We start from the raw sequence: 21,890 nt of genomic DNA on the forward strand, positions 1-21,890 counted from the left end.
TGGAATTCGGCATCATTCATGTGTTTACATGTCTAAAATAAAAGTGCTTTTCCAACTAGATTCAGCTTGAGGTTGTGTGCTTCTGAGAAGGATGAGAGAGCTGTTAGTTGTCCTCAGTACCCTTCCCCTCAGCAGATCCACACACCCAGGTGACTTGTGGAAAGTTCAGTGGTACACCACCCGCATACAAGCAGTCTTCTCCTCTCACAACTTGAAGTTGGGACGTGGAGCTCTTTACTGAAACGGTCCACTGAGAGAACTTTGGGAACCATGAACAGTCTTCTTGCGTCTTTCTTTCGGACGGTAGATGAAGGACACAGACACTTGAATTAAACAGGTAGTAGAATGACATCAAGGAAAAGGAGCACATGAAGGGCTTGCCCTTGATACTGTGGCCAAAAGCAGTTTTTGGATTTCTTTCAAGTTCCTTTTCAGACCCGTGTCGGTCTCTGTGCTCGGGGTTAGCATGTTTTGCCTTCCCTGGGCTGAAGAAAAATACCAGTCCTGGCGCGAGAGAGGGAAATATTTCCATCTTTCTTAACACACCCCAATATTTTATATTTAGAATTTCAGAGTTCTCCCTTACAATGTTTACTGTAGAGACTGGACTATTAAGCTCTAAAATGGTTTCCCCATTTGGTGCTGTGGCAAAACCCAGTAGGGGGGCGCTATTTAAGTATTACAAAGGAACCTAGTCCAGACATTCCGCGTGATTGTGTTTTCCCTGTTTATCACATTCTTCCTGTGCCAAAAGAAACCTCGCTAGAATCTCTCAGCGACCTGTTCTTTCCCTTCTTTGGGGAAACAAAACTGCTGAATGCTGAGAGAGTACATTAAGTGGTACAGTGTTTCTAGTCCATGGGGTGAGAACTGAACGGAGCTCTTCCGCGCGGATAATATGTGTTAAACAGTTCGGTCTTCTCTATAAGTGTGGCACGAGATGGACTAGTTAATGCTCTTGGAAGATGTCAGTTGTTTATTATGTCAGGAAGGGGGTCACCAGTGGTCCGCTGCTACTGAGCTGAGGGGTGCAGGTTTTTAAGTTCAGGTGTGGTGCAGTTGGCATGCAGAGAAGAGGCATCGTGCTTTCTGGCTGCAGTTGTGCGGTTTAGTAAGTCCACAGACTTTGCTCTTCTAAATCAGGAATAAGCTGTGGTTTTGGTCAATGGGTAGGTTGTAATGTTTGAGGCAAAAATGTTTGAAGGGCGGTTACAGTAGTGCTGTGGTTGTCAGAGGGTGTAGTTTTGATTCCGTTGGCCTTTGCCAGAGGTTGTTCTTTTATGACTTGTTTTGTTTTAGATCCACCACTGTCAGGTTTCCATTAACGACTGTATACATGTGACCATATGGCTTTAGGATTTCTGTCGGAGGTACTCCATCTAAACGAACATTAAAGGGAAAGAGACTGCGAATATGCATGTGTTAGTTTTAGCTGGGAAATGAAGCAAATACTGTACACTTGACTTGTGAAGAATAATGAGGTTATTGTAGAGAAGAGGGGTGACTTATAAAGGGAGAGAGGACTTGTTTATGCAACAATACTAAAGATTGTGCCCTTTATCCCTTAATGTAATAGGGGATACAGTAGCCCCATCAAGAGAAATGGAGGCATAATACAGTGTATAAATTTATATGGTTCTTAGAAATAATTGGCCATGGGTAATATTACCATTTTTGACAAAGGGAGTCAGGGGGAAATCCTTAAAAAAGCTGCCTGTAGAAGAAAATTTTTGCATTTGACTTACAAAAGAAAATTGGCTCCCAGCTTTGACATACTACCCCAGGGGCATATCGTTGACAGTTGATCTTTATTTCACGTAGTTCTTCCCTTTGGAGAAATACAGGAGTGACATTTGTTTACACTTCCAGATCAAAAGAGGATCCATTTTTCACAAAAATTATGCAAGTTTGGAGTTTTTTTCTTAGGAGTATCATGTAAGCTGAAAGTCTAGCAGGGATTATCAGTCAGCACTAAGAATGCCAAATGGCCATGTTAGGATTTGGTTGCAAATAAATATGCATTGAAGACATGTCCGTCTGATGGGAAGTGTATAGCATCTTTCTTTTACTTTAGATCTGCCTGCCCCCACCACATACGTTTGAGACCACATACTTCCCTTCAGCCTGCTCCCCAACTTGCCTCCCTTATAGTAACACTTTTTAATCTACATAGGTTTCTAAAAACCTGCTGTCCTGCCTCCCCCCCCCCCCACATACACCACCACCAAGGAGTGAGAGCTAGAGGTAGGGCAGTGTAGCTTAACAAGTCAACCTTGCTTCAGGGTTGTGTCCTGTGTCCTCCCCCCACCCTCCATGGGATCTCTGGCTGCTGGGGTGTCCGGTTCTGCAGCCTTACGCCTTTCTCCCTTCCATCCAGCAGTTGCTGCAAGCCCAGGGTGCTTGCCTACTCCCCACCCACCGTCTCCCCGTCACATTGCTTTTCGTAATTAGCCCACTGAATCCTTACTGTCCTGTGGATAGTATGTTGTATGCATGCTCATTTTATAAAACAGTTCTTAGAAGCTCTTTTATAGTGAATCTCCATACTGGATTGCTTGTTAGGGCCATCAGAATAAAGTTTTTAAGTAGTTACCTGTATGGATGTCTATCAAGACACAAACCTATAGGCTTGCAGTTTAATGTTGTCACATATACTCAAGAAACTAAGGATAAAACTACAGTGCTTGAAAATTCTTGAAGAATGTTTTTTATAAGATTAGATGCTATTAATAGGCATCCTTCCGATTAGACGACTTTTCCTGAGCCTAAAAAGTAACCAGAAGATACATACTGGTATGTCCAAAGCAATCGCAAGTAAGCACCTGCATGTTTTCTTTTGCTCCAGCAGCTGGCAAGTTCCAAAACTTCAAAACTATTGACATTTGTACTGAGGAAGGTAAAAGCGAATTAAGTAACAGCAATTATCAGTTCTTACATTCTTAGTGGGATATGACCCATTATAATAGCAGATGATGTTTTGACTTAATTAGCCATAAAAATCAAGGGTGTGAATCAGTATCCTCTTGAGTCTAAATTTAGTGAATCATGAGTTGTTTTATTAGATGTCTACGTAGTAAAAAAGTAGAAGTCAGTTGTAGGTGAGACAGTATGTAGCTTTTCACATTGAGTTGTGAGAGCATTTATTGAAGGAATTTTTAGTATTATGTGCACAAAGAAATATAGCACACAGCCTGGGAAGTCATGGAGTTCGTACTTAAATGGAGAAGCAGATAGGACATCAAAGGGGGAATTATAGGGGAAATGCAGGATAATTGTGAAAAGTGTAAAATGAATGGCTTAGATGAGAAGGTCCAGATAAAGAAACTTTATCTTGGGCATTTTCATGTTTTGCATGGTCTTCTGGCTGTTAGCATTGATTTGCACAACATTTAATGAGCTCCTGCTTTGTTTCCAGCACTGTGGAAGGTTCTCAAGGGAAACTAATGACTAGTATTTATTCTGTGCTCCCCCATCTTGCTCACTTACCCTTCTCTTGTCAAATAAAACCAAAAGAGGTGGAATAATAATGGGGTAGCCTCTCAGGGAGCAGAGCATGTTTTGTTGTATCTCTGGCTCTGTTCAGTGGGGCAGAGGCATGATTGATGATCCTGGTATTGGCAGGTCAGCGCATAGAGAGGGTAATTGACATGCAAAACCTCGATTTAAACAATACTTTCATTCTCTTCTTCAGGACTTTTATCATATGTGCTAATAACATTATCAGATTTGAATCATTTGAATTTCAGTTCTTTTCCGTCCCAGGAACTGCAAAAAATGACCAGAGAACGGCCTTATTAGGTATTAAGCGTAATGAATAATCCATACATTAGATAATCAATTGTTGAGTGTGGGAGTTGGCTGTATCTAAACTAATTTCATCCCAGTGTCCTCCCTAGTAAAACAGTTGCAGAAAACAGGACCCTTGTGCATAATTAGATTAGCAATGATCTCGGATGTTACAATGGAGAAAAAATGGCATAAAAGACCAAAAGCCACGAGGTCGAGATCCTGTTTCCATGTAAATAGCTGTGATTTATTTCTGATCATAAAATCTTTAAAATTGTTGGGATTTAAGGGCATTTTCTTCATGACATTAAAGAAACCTAAAAAGTAGTGGCAAATATTGCTAAAGTAGCCCCCCTGAATTTGAGAGTAAAACTAGATAAATAAGTAATATTTACTCGGACGGTCACCATGTACATTGGAAAAAGAGCTAAATGGAGTTTATCTTGGAGTCTTAATAAAAGGGATGAGAAGAATATTCTCGGTGCAGTGAATGTAATGTTTTCTTTCTTACTTTTTACTGAAGCTGACATTCTGTGAAAGAGGCAAACAGTGAGTGCCACTTAATATTTTATCTGGTTCATTGAAACTGCCCTTTATTGACCTTTGATTATTTTTTCTTTTGAAGATGGGAATTTCTGTTGTTTCAATGCCTTGTTTTATTGCAAAATGATCTTGTTATTAAATTGATAAAGTTCTGTTGAAATGATGTTTTTATCTAATATCCTTCCTTCACTTGTCTTAAAAAGTTTGTGGATTTATTTTGATAAAGACACTTATTTAGATTACTAGAAATAGAGTATTAAAAGAAGTAACATATTGTCAGAGCATTCATTTAGAAGTTAGTAATGTATGTTCTTCATGGAAATGTCTTTACTCAGTTTTGAAAACTTTTTTGAGATTGTTCTTTTCAAACAGTTGTTTTTAAAATAATTTCAAAAGACCCTGCACGTTAATTAAGGTTAATTTTTATAAGTCTCTTGCAATTGTTTTAGAATGTCTTACATTTGTATGTAATTTCAAGGGTTTTTGGTTTAACCGTCATATTTTCCATCAAAGCTTTAAATAAAGGGTTTTATTTTTTTTTAATGACATGATTTCGTATGAAATACTTCAGTTAACTCCAGTCTTATCAGTTTTATCTCCTCCAGGTCTATCGTGTCTGCACGTTCTTATCCATCCAAACTGTAGTTCAGGCCTTCCTCTGCTCTTACCTCACATTCTGAGTGGCCTTCTGAGTGGTCTGCTCTTTCTTGTTATCTTCACTCTTGTCTCCCTTTGAGCCATCCTTGAGTCTACACTGTAATCAGAGTCATCTTCCCCAAACACAAATATAATTGGGTCACTCTTGTGTTGTTCCCCATTGCCTACAAAATGAAGCCTATCTCACTTAAGTAGCCTGAAGCCTGCCCCTCTGACTCCTCCCCATCCCCTGCCCTTTCTAACTCCCCAGGTAGCAAGTGGATGCAATGCCCTTTCACCATGCTGCGGTGTATCTCCCATGCCCTGTGCCACCATGCTCCAGTCCCCACCTCTGCCTGCTGACTTTCTGCTGGACCTTCTCTGCTTTCTTTAGAGCTCTGCGAAGCCTTCCCTAATCCCCTAGGGGCAGAGCTGATACTCCTTTCTCTGTGTTATTTCTTCACCTTCTACAGACCTTGGTAATTATGTTTATTATAAGCTGGATCATATTTATATTTTATGTGTCTGTGTCTTCAGCTAGACTGTGAACTCTTTTAGGACAGAGACCAAGTCTTACTTATTATCTTTTTTATTCCCAAGGCTAAGTGCTCAATAAATGGTTGCTGACTGTGTAACCATAGCTCACCTGGGACCATGTTAATAGTGCTGTTTGCAGAGGCCACAGTGCCAGACAAGGGTGGGGCACCGGTAGCACAGTGTGCTTCCTTTGGCCAGTGTACTGACGAATGTCACCTTGCAAGTGCTCCCAACCCTGAAGTTTTTTGAGGGTAGCAAAAGAGAGCGTTCCCTGTGTGGGAACATAATTTTAGTGGCAGTCTGCTGTTTCCTGTTGCTCACTCAGACTGTGTGGATCAAATGCTTCGTAGAAACGTTTGATCACGACAGTTTGAACCATTAGGGAAGTTGGCTTAGGAAACAGAGATGAGGTATGAGAGGGGATGACGCCATGTCTGATAAGTCTTCTTCACCAGTATCCACCCTTGCTCTCCCTGCCTCCGGCCTCCCCCCACCCCAAATAAGGCTAATCTTGTCAGAGGAGCCTCAGCAACCTTGCAAAACATCAGACATAAGTCATGTCATGTAACTTCACTGCTTCAAACCCTTGAGTGGCTTCCCTCCTCAGGCAGCTTGATAACTAGTCTTTAGGGTGTGCTGTGTGGCCCTGCACCATCTGCCTCCCCAGCGGCATCACCTGGGCCTCCCCCTCACCGTCCTCTAAGTCACACCAGGCCCCTTGCTGTTTTGAAGATGCCCTGCGACTTGACCTTCCCATCCATCCAGGGTCCCAGCTATGCGCACTGCTCCCTCTCCTCTCCTCTTTCAGCTCTCTGCTCAAAAGTCATCCGAGTGACCCTATGTCACCTCTGACCCTCATCCCAACCTTTCTATTCCCATCTCTGTTTTTCTCCAAAGCACTTACCACCATCTGATATACTATATACTTTATGTATAGTTGATCCTTGAATAAGACGAGGGTGAGGGGTGCTGATCCCTGTGTAGTCAAAAATCCCTGTATAACTTTCGACTCCCCCAAAACTTAACTACTTATAGCCTACTTTGACCAGAAGCCTTACCTCTATCATAAAGAGTTGATTAACATATTTTGTATATGTATTACATACTGTATTCTTACAATGAAGTAAGGTAGAGGAAAGGGAATAATAAAATCATAAGGAAGAGAAAATACGTTCATAGTACTGTATTTGTTGAAAAGAATCCACATATAAATAAGAATCCTGCACATTTCAAACTCCTGCTGCTCAAGAGTCAACTGTTTTTATTTTCAGTACTGTCTCCTGAAACTAGAATTTAACCTCTAAGACGGGAGAGAGGGTTTTTTGCTTTTTGGGTTTTTTTGTGTTTTTTTTTTTTTTGTTTTTTGGTATGTTTTGGTAACCAGGGTTTCCCCAAACCTGGCACATAGTAGGTATTTAATAAATTTTAGTTGAAAGAGAGAATGAATGATACAAGGAGACCTAGGTCAGGTAACCTGGATGTTTCGCTTCTGTGACGTGCTAATAATGTGACCTGGAGCAAGTGACCATCATCTGTTTAAACGCTAGTTTTCATTTTGATAAAATGGGATAATAGTTATTCGTCATATGTATGGGTAGCAGGTGCAGCTTATTTCTTGAATTAATGTTTATATGTATGTTTATAGATACTGTATCAGCTTACCAGTTGGGTCTGATTGTATGTAATGGTACTGCCTAGGGGTTGGCAATCTCTTCACTACTGATAGTCAATCAAGTCAATGATGTCTTTATCCTAGTATAGAATATACTATTCTGTAGAATTTTCAGTATAGAAATAAATGCTTTTAGAGTTCTTCTATAACCTAGCCAACCCAACTGAAAGCTGCCACATCCTTTAGATAATTCTTCAAGTAATATAACCACAGTTTTTATGTCAAATCCTGAAATGGTTAAAATACTAAATTGAAAGTTGAGTCTAAATCAGTCCAGCTGCCCATAAGTATTAATAATAGCTAGCATTTAATGAAGGCTTGCCATGGCTAGACACTATTAATAACACATTACATGAATGAACTCATTTAATAAATATTTTCTGGATACTGCGAGTATTCAATAAAATAATAGTTTGATAGCAAGGAAGGGTCATTAGGGAGAACTGAAAACCAGGCAGAGAAACTTAGATGTGGTGAGACTGGGAACCAAGTGTATTACTTCAGAAAGAGAAAAGACATTGAAAGCACTTAGAGCATCTTGGGGTCGTGGACCCAGTGTCTTCTGGTTCAAGGGCACGTACTCTGCTTTGAGACCCTTTGGGCATGTGCTTCATACTTCACCTGAATTTGAAGCTCTTTGAACTCTAGTCTGTCTTATCCAATGTCTTGCACTTTGCAAGATAGTGAGTGGGTATTTCTTGCGTGAACACATGGTCAAGGCAACGTTAAGGGGAAACTGCTTAGTTATGGCACACAGAATGGATCGGAGCATGGGAACTAGAACCTGGACTCGAGCCTGATCACGTTAGGCACTTTAGTGGCTGATAAGTGACAAAGCACTGGTAGAAGTGATTATACAGGCACATGAGGAAAAGCGGTTATGGAAATACAGTTTTTCATGTGAGATTTTCTTTATTAAGGGAAGTCGTAGGATTTTATTGTTAGTGTTTTTGCATAGGCATTTGTGATTTTCATAGGCATGGGTATATGTTTTCTAGCTTTATGAAATGTGGGTAGTCTTCACATTGTATTTCTAACCTTCCTAATTAAAGATGATATTTATGGTGATCACTGTCTTAATAAATGCGATTGGAAAACTTACATATGATCAGCATACATGTTGTTCATACACAGAGCTGCACATGGTGTGAGGCTGGGCAGGGGGCGGAAGCTGGTTGCAGTGATGTCTCTGTGGTCTGCTCCTCTTCAGCTTTAGTGAACCTCTCTTTTCTGTACTACTGAATTTGGCATCACAGACTGTTCTCTGTCATTTATGGCTGACATCTGATGACAGTTAAGAGACATTCAGTCAGTAATTATTTACTTAGTTCTTGCCAGAACTCATCACCCTGCTGGATGCATAACATTTTGGCTATTTAAATATGTATGGTACATGGTGGGCACTTGCCTATCAGGTGTCTGAGACTGTCTCTCTGGGGGGATTTGTTAGCTAGAGTTCCCAGCTAGTGCTGTCCCACTCCCTTCCCCTCCTCCCACCTCCCACTTCCCGGCCAATACTACCCTTTACTAGACTCATTCTCACCATCTGGGTTTGTCTTAGGGATTCTTACATTTTGAGAGCTCCTATTGCCGGGTGGACTTGATATTGAGCAGTGCCTTGAGAAAGCCACATACAGGAGCGAGCCTCTCTCAGATTCAAAGAGAAAATGGCTTGAGTTGTGAGTAACCTGGAGTGACCCTGCACACAGGGCTTTCCCTAGAGCAGGCACTTATTAAGGCTGGGGTAACAAAGAGTGACTCCACTCTGCCATTTTCATGCCCTACTACTTTTGAAAACATGTGTTGGGGGTGGTAATGAGTGGAAGATAATGGGAGAAGGTGGCAGTAGACTGGAGGAGGGAAGGAGCTGGGATAGGTTATACGGAGAGAAAAGCTAATGAGTCTCCATTCTTCTCCATGCTGCCTTCCCTGTGCTAACAGTTTTCTGATCCCATCTTCTAAATCAGTAAAGTAATGGTAGTCTCCCGGGACTTGGTCAAGTTTCTGAATATGCTGTTTGTACAACTAATTGTACACTTGTAATAATTTTGGGTTGTTTTCAAGACGTAGCTTAATAAAGTTTCTATACATGGTTGGAAACGTGTGGAACAAGGATAAAGGCTCATCTATTCACTGGTTAAAATAATTTTAGTGGCACATGTAAATTACCCACTTGGGTTCACTATATGTTTATCCTTGCCTAAGAAAAAGCCCCATTTGTAAGTAAAAGCCACCGGCAGTTGAGATTTCAATAAGCCACATCACTTGATGTTTTTTCTTTTCAGTAAACTTTAAAAGAGAGAGTGAGAATAAATATATTTTATTGTTGGCACAGTTCCCTTGCCCCTATTTCTGAAGGTTCTCTTTTACTTTGTAACTGGAAACGCCTCAGCTAAAGTAGAAACTGGGTGTCGGGTGTTTCTGGATTACATTCGAGATAAACCAGAATTCCTACCTGAACACAGGTGTGTACTGCTTCAGTCTTGATTGGTTGGCGATTCTTTTACAAAGCATACAAAAGACAGTTTGTGAATTTATCTTGGTGGGTGGTTGTGGCTGGTGTTGGCCTGGTTGCTGTGGTCATCTTGACCAGTAGTTATTTATTTACATAATTTTTTCACCCACAGAAAGTACATAGAGTACTTTGACTTCCTGGAAAAAGAACTTTGATTTTTACCTTAAAGTAATTTTATTGCAGAGTTAGTCAACATACTCTATTGCTACAAAAAGATCTTTTAATTGGTTTTCTTTTTTGCTAGCTATCCAATTCTTTGTCCTTAAGTATGAATGCCTGAATGTTGTTCTGTCCTAAGGATCTCACTGTTGTTTGATTTGATTTATGAGCCATTTTTGAGACACCTTGTTGCATTTGGGGCATTCTTGGGTGCTGCTGCTGTTTTTTGAAGCTGGCAAGGTTGGGATTTTTCTCCATCAACATTCCTTCAGATCATCAGACCTTGGTTACATCCCACACACTGGGGTATGTGTTAGTTTATCCACTTGATCTGTGTGCGTGTGTCATTGAAACCATGGAAAAGTTCCGTAGCTGACTTTAGAAATCTTGAAGGTTACATGTCAAATCCAACTAATAAAGGTTGGAACAAAAATCCAATTAGTAAAACTTCCTCTGATTTCTGAGCAAGTTGAGCTAGGTTGTTCTGTAACAAATGCTTGTTTGGGTTGGAGTAAAGAATCTTATACAGTGGAACTCTAGTGTGAATGTCTTGAGTTTTTCAGTGCCTTTAAAAGTTTAATTATAGTTGACTTTTTAAGTCAGTGACTTTCAAAAGTTTTGCCTGTGTCTAGAGTAGTAAGTGTGCTTTAGATTGGTTTGGGCTCCACACATTGCACATACAGTTGACCCTTGAACAACATGGGTTTGAATTGCACGGGCCCGCTTATATGTGGACTTTTTTCTGATAAGTTACAGTACAGTACTATAAATGTATTTTCTCTTCCTTATGTTTTTCTTAATGATGTTTTCTTTTCTCTAGCTTACTTTTATGTAAGAATACACCATATAATACATAAAACATACAAAATATGTATTAATCGACTTTATGTAACCGGTAAGGCTTCCAGTCGGTGGTAGGCTATTTAGCAGTTGGGTTATTGGAGAGTTCTAAAGTTACACAAAGATTTTCAATGGTGTGGGATTGGAGTTCAAGGGGAAGGAGTTGGTGCACTCAGTTCCCATGTTGTTCAAGGGTCAACTGAACACACGCGCACACACACACACATAAAATGAAGCAAAAGTTTCACGAAGCTACTTCATTATTGCATGACTCCATGTGGTATTATTTTCTCTTCCGTTTTACTCTATGTTATTAGGCAGAAAATGTCAGTCCTGACCTCCTGGAGTGATGACTGCCTTATTAGGTCACAGCCTTCAGTGGCAGAACGCTGCTTTCGGTAGACTTCACTTCTTTTGGTAGGTTCTTAATAAGCTTGTGTACCAGGTCGCTCCTTCACAGTGTTTAGAAGTTACACACTATGATGGAGTTCCGTGAATAGTCCACCATCGTACCAGTGTGGTAGAGATGTCTCGCATATCTGAGGTGTCTCGAGATGCAGCGTGGATTCGTGGTGCCTCTCAGAAATCGTCTGCTCTGAGAACTGACTGACGGCCATGAGCTTGTAAGCATTCACCGCAGTAAGTCCTCTTCTAGGTTGACCTCTGCGCCCCTCGCCCGCGACCATGTCAGTGCATAAGGGTAAATGCTTAAAAATCAGGCAGGACTGAGTGATTTCTGGTGCGTAAACCTTGTTGCCTGATGGAGCACAGAGTCACAGAGCCCGCCCTCGGCAGGTGGTGCGCACCTGCTAACCCAAGCAAAGGAAAGCTCGTGGATGGCAATGTCTGATGAATTTCTGCCTTATTCTGGAGAGTTCTCTGTCATTATGTTTACTGGCCTACTGTCTGCCCCCTTAGAGGAAAATCAGTTGAGAAGTTGAGGCCATTTAACTTCACTTTCGAATTGTTGGACTCTAGCCCATATCTCTCAGACATCCTATGTCTGAATTGGAGGGAAAGCTGTGTTTTCTTTGAAACATAAGATTACTGTAAAAAACTGGTAATTGGTTAGAGATACTTTTCTAAATTGTGATCATATGGACTACGTGTTAGCTTATATAAAATGTTAGAGGAACATGCCTTTTATTTATTTGTGTTTTCATGTAACAGAAGTTTGCCTCATTCATCTTTCAGAATTTTAAAACAATTAAAAATACAATTTTTATGAACATCGTTCTGGTATACTCTGCACATAGAGTCTGTTTGCAGGTTGTGGTTTGCACAGTATTCACACAGGTGTGACCTTATCCCACTGTTGTAACAGTCCTGTAAGATGGGCAGAACAGATGGCATTATCCCCTTTTGTGGCAAGAAAGCAGTCCCTGAAAGATTAAGTGACTTACCTGAAGCCATGTAGATAATAATGCTATAGACTGGATTTGAGTCCACTTTTTGTGACCTAGTCCCACACTCTTTCATGACACCGTGAAATATCTCTCTCAATCCTCAGCACAGTGGAACCTTGTTTTGATGCTTTAGTGTCACTGTGAATAGTCACTGTGTCTGTAAGAACCTGGTGACACCCTGGTGTCTTTGCTTTGGAATGAAGTGGGTCTCCACTGCCTGCTGCCTCTGCCACATTTGCTGTAAGGCTGTCAGCTCTCTTTCTCTGTATAGGTGTGCCCACCTCTTGTCCTTACCACTGTCTGATTTGGTATTTCTAATTTGTTACCTGGTGTGGAGGGTCTGGGCAAAATTCAGTTTATTGCATCAGTATCGGTCAAAAGATGATAATGAGATCCTGAGCCATAATCCTATGAGTGATGCTCTCTTGGCCGTATTTTGAGTGGTTGAGTTTGTCTGAAAAGTGATCTCTTGATAAGTAGGATGTGACTGTAGAATTTAAATGTGTTTTTTACATGTTTATCTTCTGTTGGCTTTTCTTCTTAGTACAGTTGAATAAAGCACATGTTTGCATTAATATTATGAAATTGTGACTATATTTGGGCATCCCAGTTCTTTTTGTAAACGTTAGATTTTAAACACATCTATAAAATCACTCCGAGTTTTCAAGTAGGATTACTGCATTGTTTGACTTGATAAGCAAGTGTAGCTTTGCTGCTTTTAAGCTGGGTTTCACCATTAACCGCTTTCTCTAATAACGTGTTATGTTCTCGCTCTCTTCTCCCTCTCCTCTCTTCGTCCCAGCTGATATTGCGACACCACATATATTTACTTGTTTTTCATATGGTTGAAATTGCCTCCCCAGATATTCAATTTCACATCTTCTCGTCATCTGCTTCAAAAAGTAAAAGAAAGAAAGAAAGAAAGAAAGAAAGAAAGAAAGAAAGAAAGAAAGAGAAAAAGGTGAAGATGAGACCATATTTCTGAGTGAAACCAATTCTCCTCCGTTGAATATTTTTAGTCAAACACTATAAATGGCATTTGATCCTCATTAACACAAATGGGAGTTATATAAAGTATAACAGAAAAAGCTGATTTGACTCTATCTTTTCTGTGAATTTCTTAATAAAGCACTAATATCCCAATACTCAGAATTAACACACTCTCTTAATAGTCTGTTCGAAATGCTGCAATCCCCGTTTTGCATCCTAGGCCCATAGTAGTAGCTCAGTGAATACTTAGATTCATACATAGGAGAGCTTCAGACATGTTGGGATGCAATTTGCATAAGTTGAAAGTAGAGTTAAAAAAATTTTTTTTCCTGTGACTCAAGACATGAGGCTCAGAGAAAAGTAACAATTTCAAAAAGCACTATTATCCTTTCTCTCATTCTCCAAATATTAGAGAATGAATAAAAGATGCTCACTGCTGATGTCAAAAGCTTTTGACACCCAGTATAGTTATTCTACGTTTTGGTTGTAAAGTCTCAGAGATAATAATTGTAAAGATGCCTTTCTTTTCAGGTAAAGTGAAATTTCAGATAAGTCTGTTTTGTGTATACCTAATTCAAAAAGCCAACTTTAGCAATGATTTAGAAGTAGTGACCACATATTTTCCCCTCGTAGTGTCACTTAAGATCATTTTAGTAAGTATTTATATATAGTCTCTAAGTCGGAGCTATGAGGGGATCCAAGCGGTTACCTTAACAAAACAAGACTAACCTGTTAGGGCCCGGAGGAACCTCAGAGAGGACTCTGTCTGCTTCCTTGTTGGACAGGTAAGAAGTGCGGATCCGGGTAGCGCTGCAGACCTCCCAGCAGACCATGGCCCAGTTAGGCTGTGTCCTCACTTTCCTTTCTCCTCTCTTCAGTAGTTTTGAGACTTTGTTGCTTTCCATGCCTTTCTTTCATTTTGACATTCCTGATGGCTCTGTGAGGGTCAAGCGACAGATTCCTTTGCTGACCTTACTTACAGAGCGCGTTTTGGAAGCTTTTCTTTCACTCTGTGTAGCACACAGAAAGTTTTCTTAACTAGATCTGCAAAAGATAGGCAACTTACTAATGATAGCAAAGGCAGAAGAGGGACAACATCAGCCTTGAAAACAGGCTCTCTGGTGTCACTTTTATTCCCTTACAAAAGTATAAATTCATTTAGGTTTCAGAGAATTGAAGGAAAAATCCCAAACTAACCCCTCCCCCCCCCATACACACACACAAACCAAAAAACAAACAGAAAGCCGCAAGGGCCCTGGGCTGTCGCCTTTCTTTGGTTTGAACTGAAGTCCTTAGAGACAGTCAAATAACTTAATAGAGCTGTTAGAAGCACATCTGCCTCAAAATAAGTGCATTTTAAAACTTTATACGTAGTATTCTACTTCTGGCGTAAAACTCGTTTCCTCTTGAGGGGCCGTAGATTTATTGTCGTTAATAGCTGAATTTGCGGAGATGCATTACGTAAAGATAGAACAGAAAGGAAATGCCAGCCATTACGTCCACAGTACTGTAGGTGACTTCAAGTAGGACTTACCTTTACTGATGTAAAGGTAAGGGAGAGAGAGAGAGAAAGACGCACAGGGAGGGAGTGAAGGAGGAAGGAGGAAAAGAGGAAGAGGTAAAACAAAAATAAAAAAGGAAAAGGCTTAGATCTATTTAGCACGATCAAAGAGGAGGATCAGAAAAGATCTCGCTGTTTCTGTGGCTTGCTGTGTTCTCTGTGGATCTTGTAACTCTGTGATTATCATGCACTGCGGCAAGACGCCACCCTCAGATTGGTCTGCCAGTTTGAAGAATCATTTTCTTGCTTATTTTTAAACTCCTAAGGACAGGGAAAAAGACGAAGGGAGCTGAATGGTGTGGTTTCCTCCAGCCGTTATTGTTGTAAATCCTGCGGGTCCTGAAATAACTGGCTATTCCTGAAGTTTCAAACTGCCTGGCTGCTCCGAAGACTTGGCACTTGAGCGGGAAATGATTAGCTCCTTCCTTTAAGCCTTGTCACCACGGTTTAAGTGGGTCACAAGTTGGAGAATGTGATTTCAGAAATAAACTACCTTTTTATGGAAATCCTCTAGTTCTTTATACAACTTTGCGTTTTTCAGATACCTAGTTGGCTATAAAATAAAGTGTTTCAAATTTATAAATCTTAAGCAACTTAAATAGAGTAGGTATTCAGTTATCTGTGCAGAAATTGTCAGGAGCCTGGGCATTTTAGCTTGGTACCTCTTGCTTTACATTTTTGTCTTTTTGCTTGATGATTAAAAGTAGCAACAGTCCATTTACTCTCTGGTTATGGGCTTATGTTTTATTAACAAGTAAATTGTGGCAGAACTTGTGTTCCTCTTGGTTGGCTGGTACATGATTTTGAATAATTCTGATTTGTAGACTGACTTCTCTTTAGAATGATTTAGGAGGGTAATTTTGTGGGCGGAAGAGATGCACCTGTTTTTGAGGCTGAAGGTTGGTGATTGTTTTAACTTCCTCAGATTACTCAGATGTTTAAGGGAAAATGATACAAATGACCTCTTTATTTTAGGTTGGCTTTTTTTTTCTTTTTGAGGGGGTTGCCATTGATATGTTTATTTTAGGAGTTACACATTGATGAAATATACAGCATGAAAGGATATGAGGTTATTTTTATGTGCTTTAAACTTAGACTCTCCAAATATGCACATATTAGGCATTTTGACAATGGCAAAGCTTTAAGAAAATGACATTTAGACTCTAGGGGTTTTGTTTTTCTCCTATAATATGCTTCATTATAAGTCTACTAGGAAAGGGGACTTGGGGTCATTATTATGATATCTTTTGGTATCCTCCCTCCAGCTGGACACACTGACTTCAACATTCTTGTATGGATGCTTTGAAAAACAATTTTTTTTTCTTTTCCACTTCCGTGATCCTTCAAACATTTAATTAGGCTGAATGAGAATAGGAAAAACTGCTTTCTGAGTTTGTTGGAGAACTTGCCTTCAGACAGAATGGTATTTGTGTTTGTGGCTTTGAAAATGAGGCCTCTTTAGACTATCAGCCTTTTTTTTTTTTAATGGTGTGTTTTTTTTATTGAGACATACTTTACATATTATATTAGTTTGAGGTGTACAATATAATGATTTGGTATTTGTATATATTGTGAAAGGCTGTTAAAGAAATGATGATTTAGGGACACCAGGGTGGCTTAGTTGGTTAAGCGTCTGCTTTCAGCTCAAGTCATGATCCCAGAGTCCTGGGATTGAGTCCCACATTGGGCTCCTTGCTCAATGGGGAGCCTGCTTCTCCCTTTGCCCTTCCCCCTTGCTTGTGTACTCTCTCTCTCTCAAATAAATAAATAAAATCTTTAAAAAAAATGATGATTTATAAAAATTCTACCATCAGTTTAATTCTTAATGATCAGTAGCTATTATTTAATAAGGAGTTTCAGTAGAGTTATATGTAGGGAAAATAGAATCTATTTAATTTTAGGACTATGTTAAATATTTTTATGATGTCTCATAGCAATCATTATGCTATTGGATATATATCTCGCTCAGGTTTTATACAGTTTCCACTGTTTTGCTTTTGAATGAAATATTGGCGTAATAATAATTGTGGTTTAGGCACAAACATTGATCATCCATTCTGTTTCAGGTATCCTACAGGGTGTGGGAGGTTAAGGGAGAATGAGCAGTTCCCTGCTTTGAGGACTTCTCATTGTAGGTGGGCAGACAGAATTGAGACACTGTGATCGCTTCCATGGTGACTTAGTGCGAGGAGAGACTGAGAGGAGCATGGTCCGAAGGCTTAAGAGAAGTAGAAACAGGTGGTGGGGGTGGAGGCTGCATTTCAGATGAAGGAAATGATTGATAAAGATGGTGGAGGTATGAAGCCATACAGAATAAGGCACAAAGCCTGCTGACAGGGCCCCTGAAGGGGGAAATGGCCAGAAAATTTTGGGAAAAGAATTGCGTCCAAGCGTCAGACAGGCTTTTATTGTTAGATGAGGAATTTGGGATTTATTCTTACCTTGTGTTTTTTACGTAAGTGGAAACATCATCATCATCATTGTCATCATTATTGTTATTATTATTATTGTTATTTCTTTTCCTAAAGGAGAGAATAGAGCAATTGGAGAAAAAATAAACTACTATAAAGGAAGCAAGGAATGTTATAGCTTGGGAGAAACATCTCAGCCATGGGTAGTACCTTTGGAAGCTCATCGGGCAGGATGGACGGAGCAAGGTTGCACATAAAGCCCCCTCCCTGCCGCTGTGGCTTACGAGGTGTACCGTGTTTCTAAGGCAGTGGGTGGAGTTACAGACGGGAGCCCAGTGGACGAATGGCAGTGAAGTTAGGGCAAGTCTGCACAGCGAAGACCAGGAAAGGCTGTAAGATCATCTAAGCTGAGAGCTCAGGTCAGCTTGGAAACTCATTTTTACCTTCCCTGGGAAAAAAGAACCAGAGGGACCCAAGAGTTCTTCACAAAAAGAAAATCAAGTCATTTGGCTGTTAGGAGAGCCGGAGTGGCATGAATGAGGTGAGAGACAGACTTCACGGTAAGGAGCCAAATGAGGGCTGCTTTCTTGGCCGTGATGTCATGAAGTCCAGACTTAGCTGTGAAGGAAAAAAAATGGAAATAACCCTAAGAACTGGCTTAGGAAAGCGTATTTTAAAATGTCCAGTTAGAGCAGAACTGCCATGATTCCCGGCAGAAATCTAGTGACCTGCGTTAAGCTCACTGAGGCCAGAAGGCCCTGAGGAGCCCTAGCTAAGTGTTTGCTGTTCCCTTGCACTCCGTAGCGGATTCGGTTCCAGCACACAGTAACCTGTCTCTTCAGCGAGCCAGGGTTCCAAAACTGCTCACACAGTGACCGCCCTGGGATCAAGTCGGTCATCTCTGCCTCCAGAGTGCAGAAGAACCCAACAGGAGACCGGGTGTGATGATGATAGGAAGAGGAGTGGCTAGGACAAACACCCGGGTCCAGGTTTTTGTGTGATGAACTAACCCTGCTCCAGAAGGGGCCGGACTGGGGCACCGCAGTGCGGGAACTCGCCAGGGCAAACGTGAAATGAGCCAATTTAAAGTTGTAATGCTGTACTATTTTTTCTTCTTTCTCTTGGGCCTGTGGTAGTAATTAAATACGTAGAAAAACTCAGAATGTTGGTAGAAACTGAAGTACTGTAGGACAGTGGGGGACCTGGGAATGATGAAACCTTTTGAAAGATCTTCAGATGGTGCCTCTCAGCCTTAGCTACCAGAGGGGCTTCTTCTCTGGTCTAATCTTAAAAGTATCGGAGGGTTTTAGCATCTTCAGTCTCTTGTAGTATAGGGGAAATGGAACATGGTGTTTGGGAATATGTCTTTCATCTGACATTTAAAGCACTGAGAAGCATGCCTAGAGATGGAGGTATGAAAACAGGCTTTACCTGGTGGAATACTTTTCTAGTTCATGTGAAACAAACTCTGGAATGGGTGCAGAGAGGGGTTTTTTTCATCTTTGACTTTTTTGGTAAGAATAAGAGGTCAAGATGCATAGAAAGAAAAACTGGTTTGCCTGTTTTTCTGGTATAAGTCTGTCTTGTGTTTTGCCAGGAGCAAAGTAGAATTTTGAGCCTATCTAGATTCACTAATTCTATGTATCATGTGCATTAATTCCTGATCTACTCATATCCTCACTATTTTATTGAAACAACAGCATTTTTTTTTTTAAGCAACGAATTTCATAGCACTGGAGTGGTTTGGAAGATGTAAGGATCTAAAAATTTTTGGCTGTTTGTGTGGCTACCACTCCCTCTGGCAGAGATAGTAATGTTAAACTTTAACGCGATGCTGGATGTTGTAATCCTCCAAGGGAGAGAAGTGGTTGTGCTCTAAGGTCATGGCTGGCAAAGCACCTGCGTCCTGTCCGGAGGGCGGTGGATTCTGCAAGCATACATCATCCCAGGCCTGCTTCCTTCATGCAGGCTTCTCAGTAGCACTGATTGGTGGTGATGGATCATGACCATCTTCATGGGTCGTTCTTATTTCCCCCCCCCAGACTGAACAATGTGCCTTTTCATGTTTTATTTTTCAAATTATTATTCACAGTTGTTTGATGGTGAAAGTAAGGGATTTAAAAAATATCTATATATAATTTTATATTTGATATTAACAAAAGCATATTCCATTTCCATGGCTTGAGTTTAACGCCGTGACCTTTTCAGATCGGTGATACCTATCATTTCACTAATTTAATAGATGATGGTATTCGTGCTGTTTAGGAGTATTATAGGAAGATTTTTTGTTTTTCCAGTAAAAATTTAACCGCAATGGTATGGAAGAGACAGGTTTTATGCCCATGTAATTATAAATTGAAGTTAGTTTAAAAAGAAAAAAAAATTGTTCCCTTTCTCCCAGAATGCTTGCCTCGCCAAATGTCTTCGTTTCCTAGGGCTGCTGTAGCAAATTACCAAAAAATGGGCGGCTTAAAACGACGGACATTTATTCTCTTACAATTCAGGAGGTCGGAAGTCTGAAATCAAGATGTCCACAGGGCCATGCTCCCTGCAGAGGCTCGAATCTTAGAGTTAATTTAGTTCCCACGTTTGGTCGGCATGTTTACAGCTCAGGAATTGCTGTAGAGACCAGCTGGATGATGCCATGGATGTGGCTGCACTCAGGCTCTCTTTGTTTTCTAGTTCAGTGTTCTTTCCAGCATATAAAGTCGTCTCTATATGGAAGGGTTTGACTGTGAGTATTCAGAATGCTGGTAAAAGCATATAAGCCCCCAGACTCTGTGCACTGACCTGTGTTTGGAAGTCTTAATTCTCTAACCTGTGGAAGTTCTCTCTCTGTGTAACTTAAAAAGCCAAATCCAACGCAAAAGAATACTTTCAGGGATACCTCTGCAATTCGTAAATTGCACAGGAAACTCCCCCCTCCACGCCCCCCCCCAAAAAAAAAAACCCCAGGAAAGGACAAGGACTGACTCTGCCCATCTGTGGGGAGGGTCATGTAGTGAGATGGAAAAGGCTAGGTCAGGTGGCTTGATTTTGATCTTAACTCAGCTCGCTGCTGGTTAGTTGGGCAAATTGCCTCATTTCTGAACCCTTTTACCAGATGAGATGAGCCATAAGGTTCCTTCCAGTTCTGTTCTAAAAGTTAGTATCACTGTTTGTCATTCCACATGCAGGGTTTTTTCAATCCAGCAGCTTCTGGCTAGGGACCTCTTAACATTTCTTTGTGGTCATAGCAACTAGTGCAATGACTTCCTCATGGCAGGGAACTTATTAACCAGGCCCCGCTGGTAATCCTGGAAGACGAGGAGTGGAAACCAAATGAGGGTATGCTGAACTGTATGTTAGAAGCAGAAGACACAAAGCATCTACCCCGTGTCAGAGGGGCTGCAGCGAGCACCCCAGGACACAGACAGATAGATTGGTTCTGTGAGTCAGTTTCCTGCAAAAGGAAGGCCTGCACACAGCCACGGGCCTTGCAAACAATGGCCGCTTCCGGTGGCCAGGGGGTTTGAGAGTCTCTGAGCATGTCGGGGGCACTCACAGTTCAGACAGTACTTTCAAGCAGGGTGCTCCCGAGGCCACATTTGTAGACCATTTCTCTTTAGATATGCAATAAAATCCCTTCAATGGCTTTTTAACCCCTGCTAACAAGTTTACAGAAATTTTGAACTCAGCGGAGTGAATTTAGCTTTTCGGTGAGGAGAAATTGAACAATCCGATGATGGCTGCAGCAGAGTGAGAAATTCACATCCTCTGATGCCTAGTTCAGCGGACTGAGCTTCGGTTCCTCCTCAGAAATGGCAATGCCATGGAAGTGTAACATGCCTCAGATTTGTGTCCTACCACTCAAGTTTATTACTAGCAGTGGTAGTAATAATAACGACAGTCAACACTTCCACAGTGCTTACTCTTTGTTCGACACTGCGGAGTGCTTCACGTAGACCCACCCACTTACATCGACTCCGACAGCTGTATGCAGGGTTTCACATCATAATGTTTCGTGCTAATTATGTCCCAGTATATGAGTTGTTCTATACCAGAAAAAAAAAGTTACGAGTATGAGTAACAAAGGAATAATGAGGTCAAAGAATAGGAGTCATAATTAATAGCAAAGAGTTAAACTGAATCAAGTGATTTCCTTTTTGTGTTGTCGATCACGTGAGGTCCTGCATCTGGTGCAATGGAAAATGCTGATAAGACAAACAAATGGGCTTGCCCTTACGCGGTTCTGCACTGGACTAAGTGAACAGTGACTGCTCACCCCCGGCGCCCCTCACTTTCCAAGATGATCCTGGCTGATTCCATGGTGTGAAACAGCGTATGAGAGATAGGGAGGTGTCAGCAGCTCAGCCCAGAAAGCCGGGGATTGGGCAGTGGCTTCCTGTAATCATAGTTGCTGGCTGACTGCCCCACTCTCTGGCAGTGAATGTGGGGAGGTGGGCTGGGAGACAGCTGTGCCTAGCACTGCAGGCTACATGGGACCCTAGAGCACCAGCCCCTCCATGGAACTGCTTCAGAATGTTCTGCCTGAAAGGTGAGGGGGCTTTGGGTCCGTTTGGGTGGTGAAGTTTTAGTTAGGAAAACTATCATCTAGCATCAGCGTCTAAGTCACAGGGCTAGCCTAGCACTATTAAAATCAAAGTTTGGGGGAGTTTGTAAGTATGAAAGTGAAAAAGTCATTGTTCTTTTTTGTTGTTGTTGCAAACAGGAAGAAAGACCTCCTGCTGGGGAGATGGAATTTTCTTTTAGACAGAAAGGACATTTCTGTGTTTGGATGTGTTTTGTATGAGTTTTGTCATAGACAAAAGTAGTTACAAGTTTAGAATTAAGG

General features: G+C 41.0%; 1 protein-coding gene across 6 annotated transcripts in view; it reads left to right on the forward strand.

Annotated features, from left to right (window-relative positions):
• The window catches only part of NHSL1 (NHS like 1), a 221,241-nt gene that overhangs the window by 94,637 nt on the left and 104,714 nt on the right, over positions 1-21,890 (forward strand). For 2 of the 6 annotated variants that reach the window (XM_026504894.4, XM_048226027.2), the window contains exon 1: positions 6,883-21,593. The exons of the other annotated variants lie outside the window; for them this stretch is intronic. In XM_026504894.4, coding sequence (XP_026360679.2) covers positions 21,578-21,593 — 16 coding nt within the window. In that variant the 5' untranslated portion in view covers positions 6,883-21,577. Of the gene's footprint in view, positions 1-6,882; positions 21,594-21,890 lie in introns of those variants that run through there. 6 annotated transcript variants of the gene reach the window in all.

Source organism: Ursus arctos, unplaced genomic scaffold (genome assembly GCF_023065955.2).
Source record: "Ursus arctos isolate Adak ecotype North America unplaced genomic scaffold, UrsArc2.0 scaffold_13, whole genome shotgun sequence".
Classification (NCBI taxonomy): Eukaryota; Metazoa; Chordata; class Mammalia; order Carnivora; family Ursidae; genus Ursus; species Ursus arctos.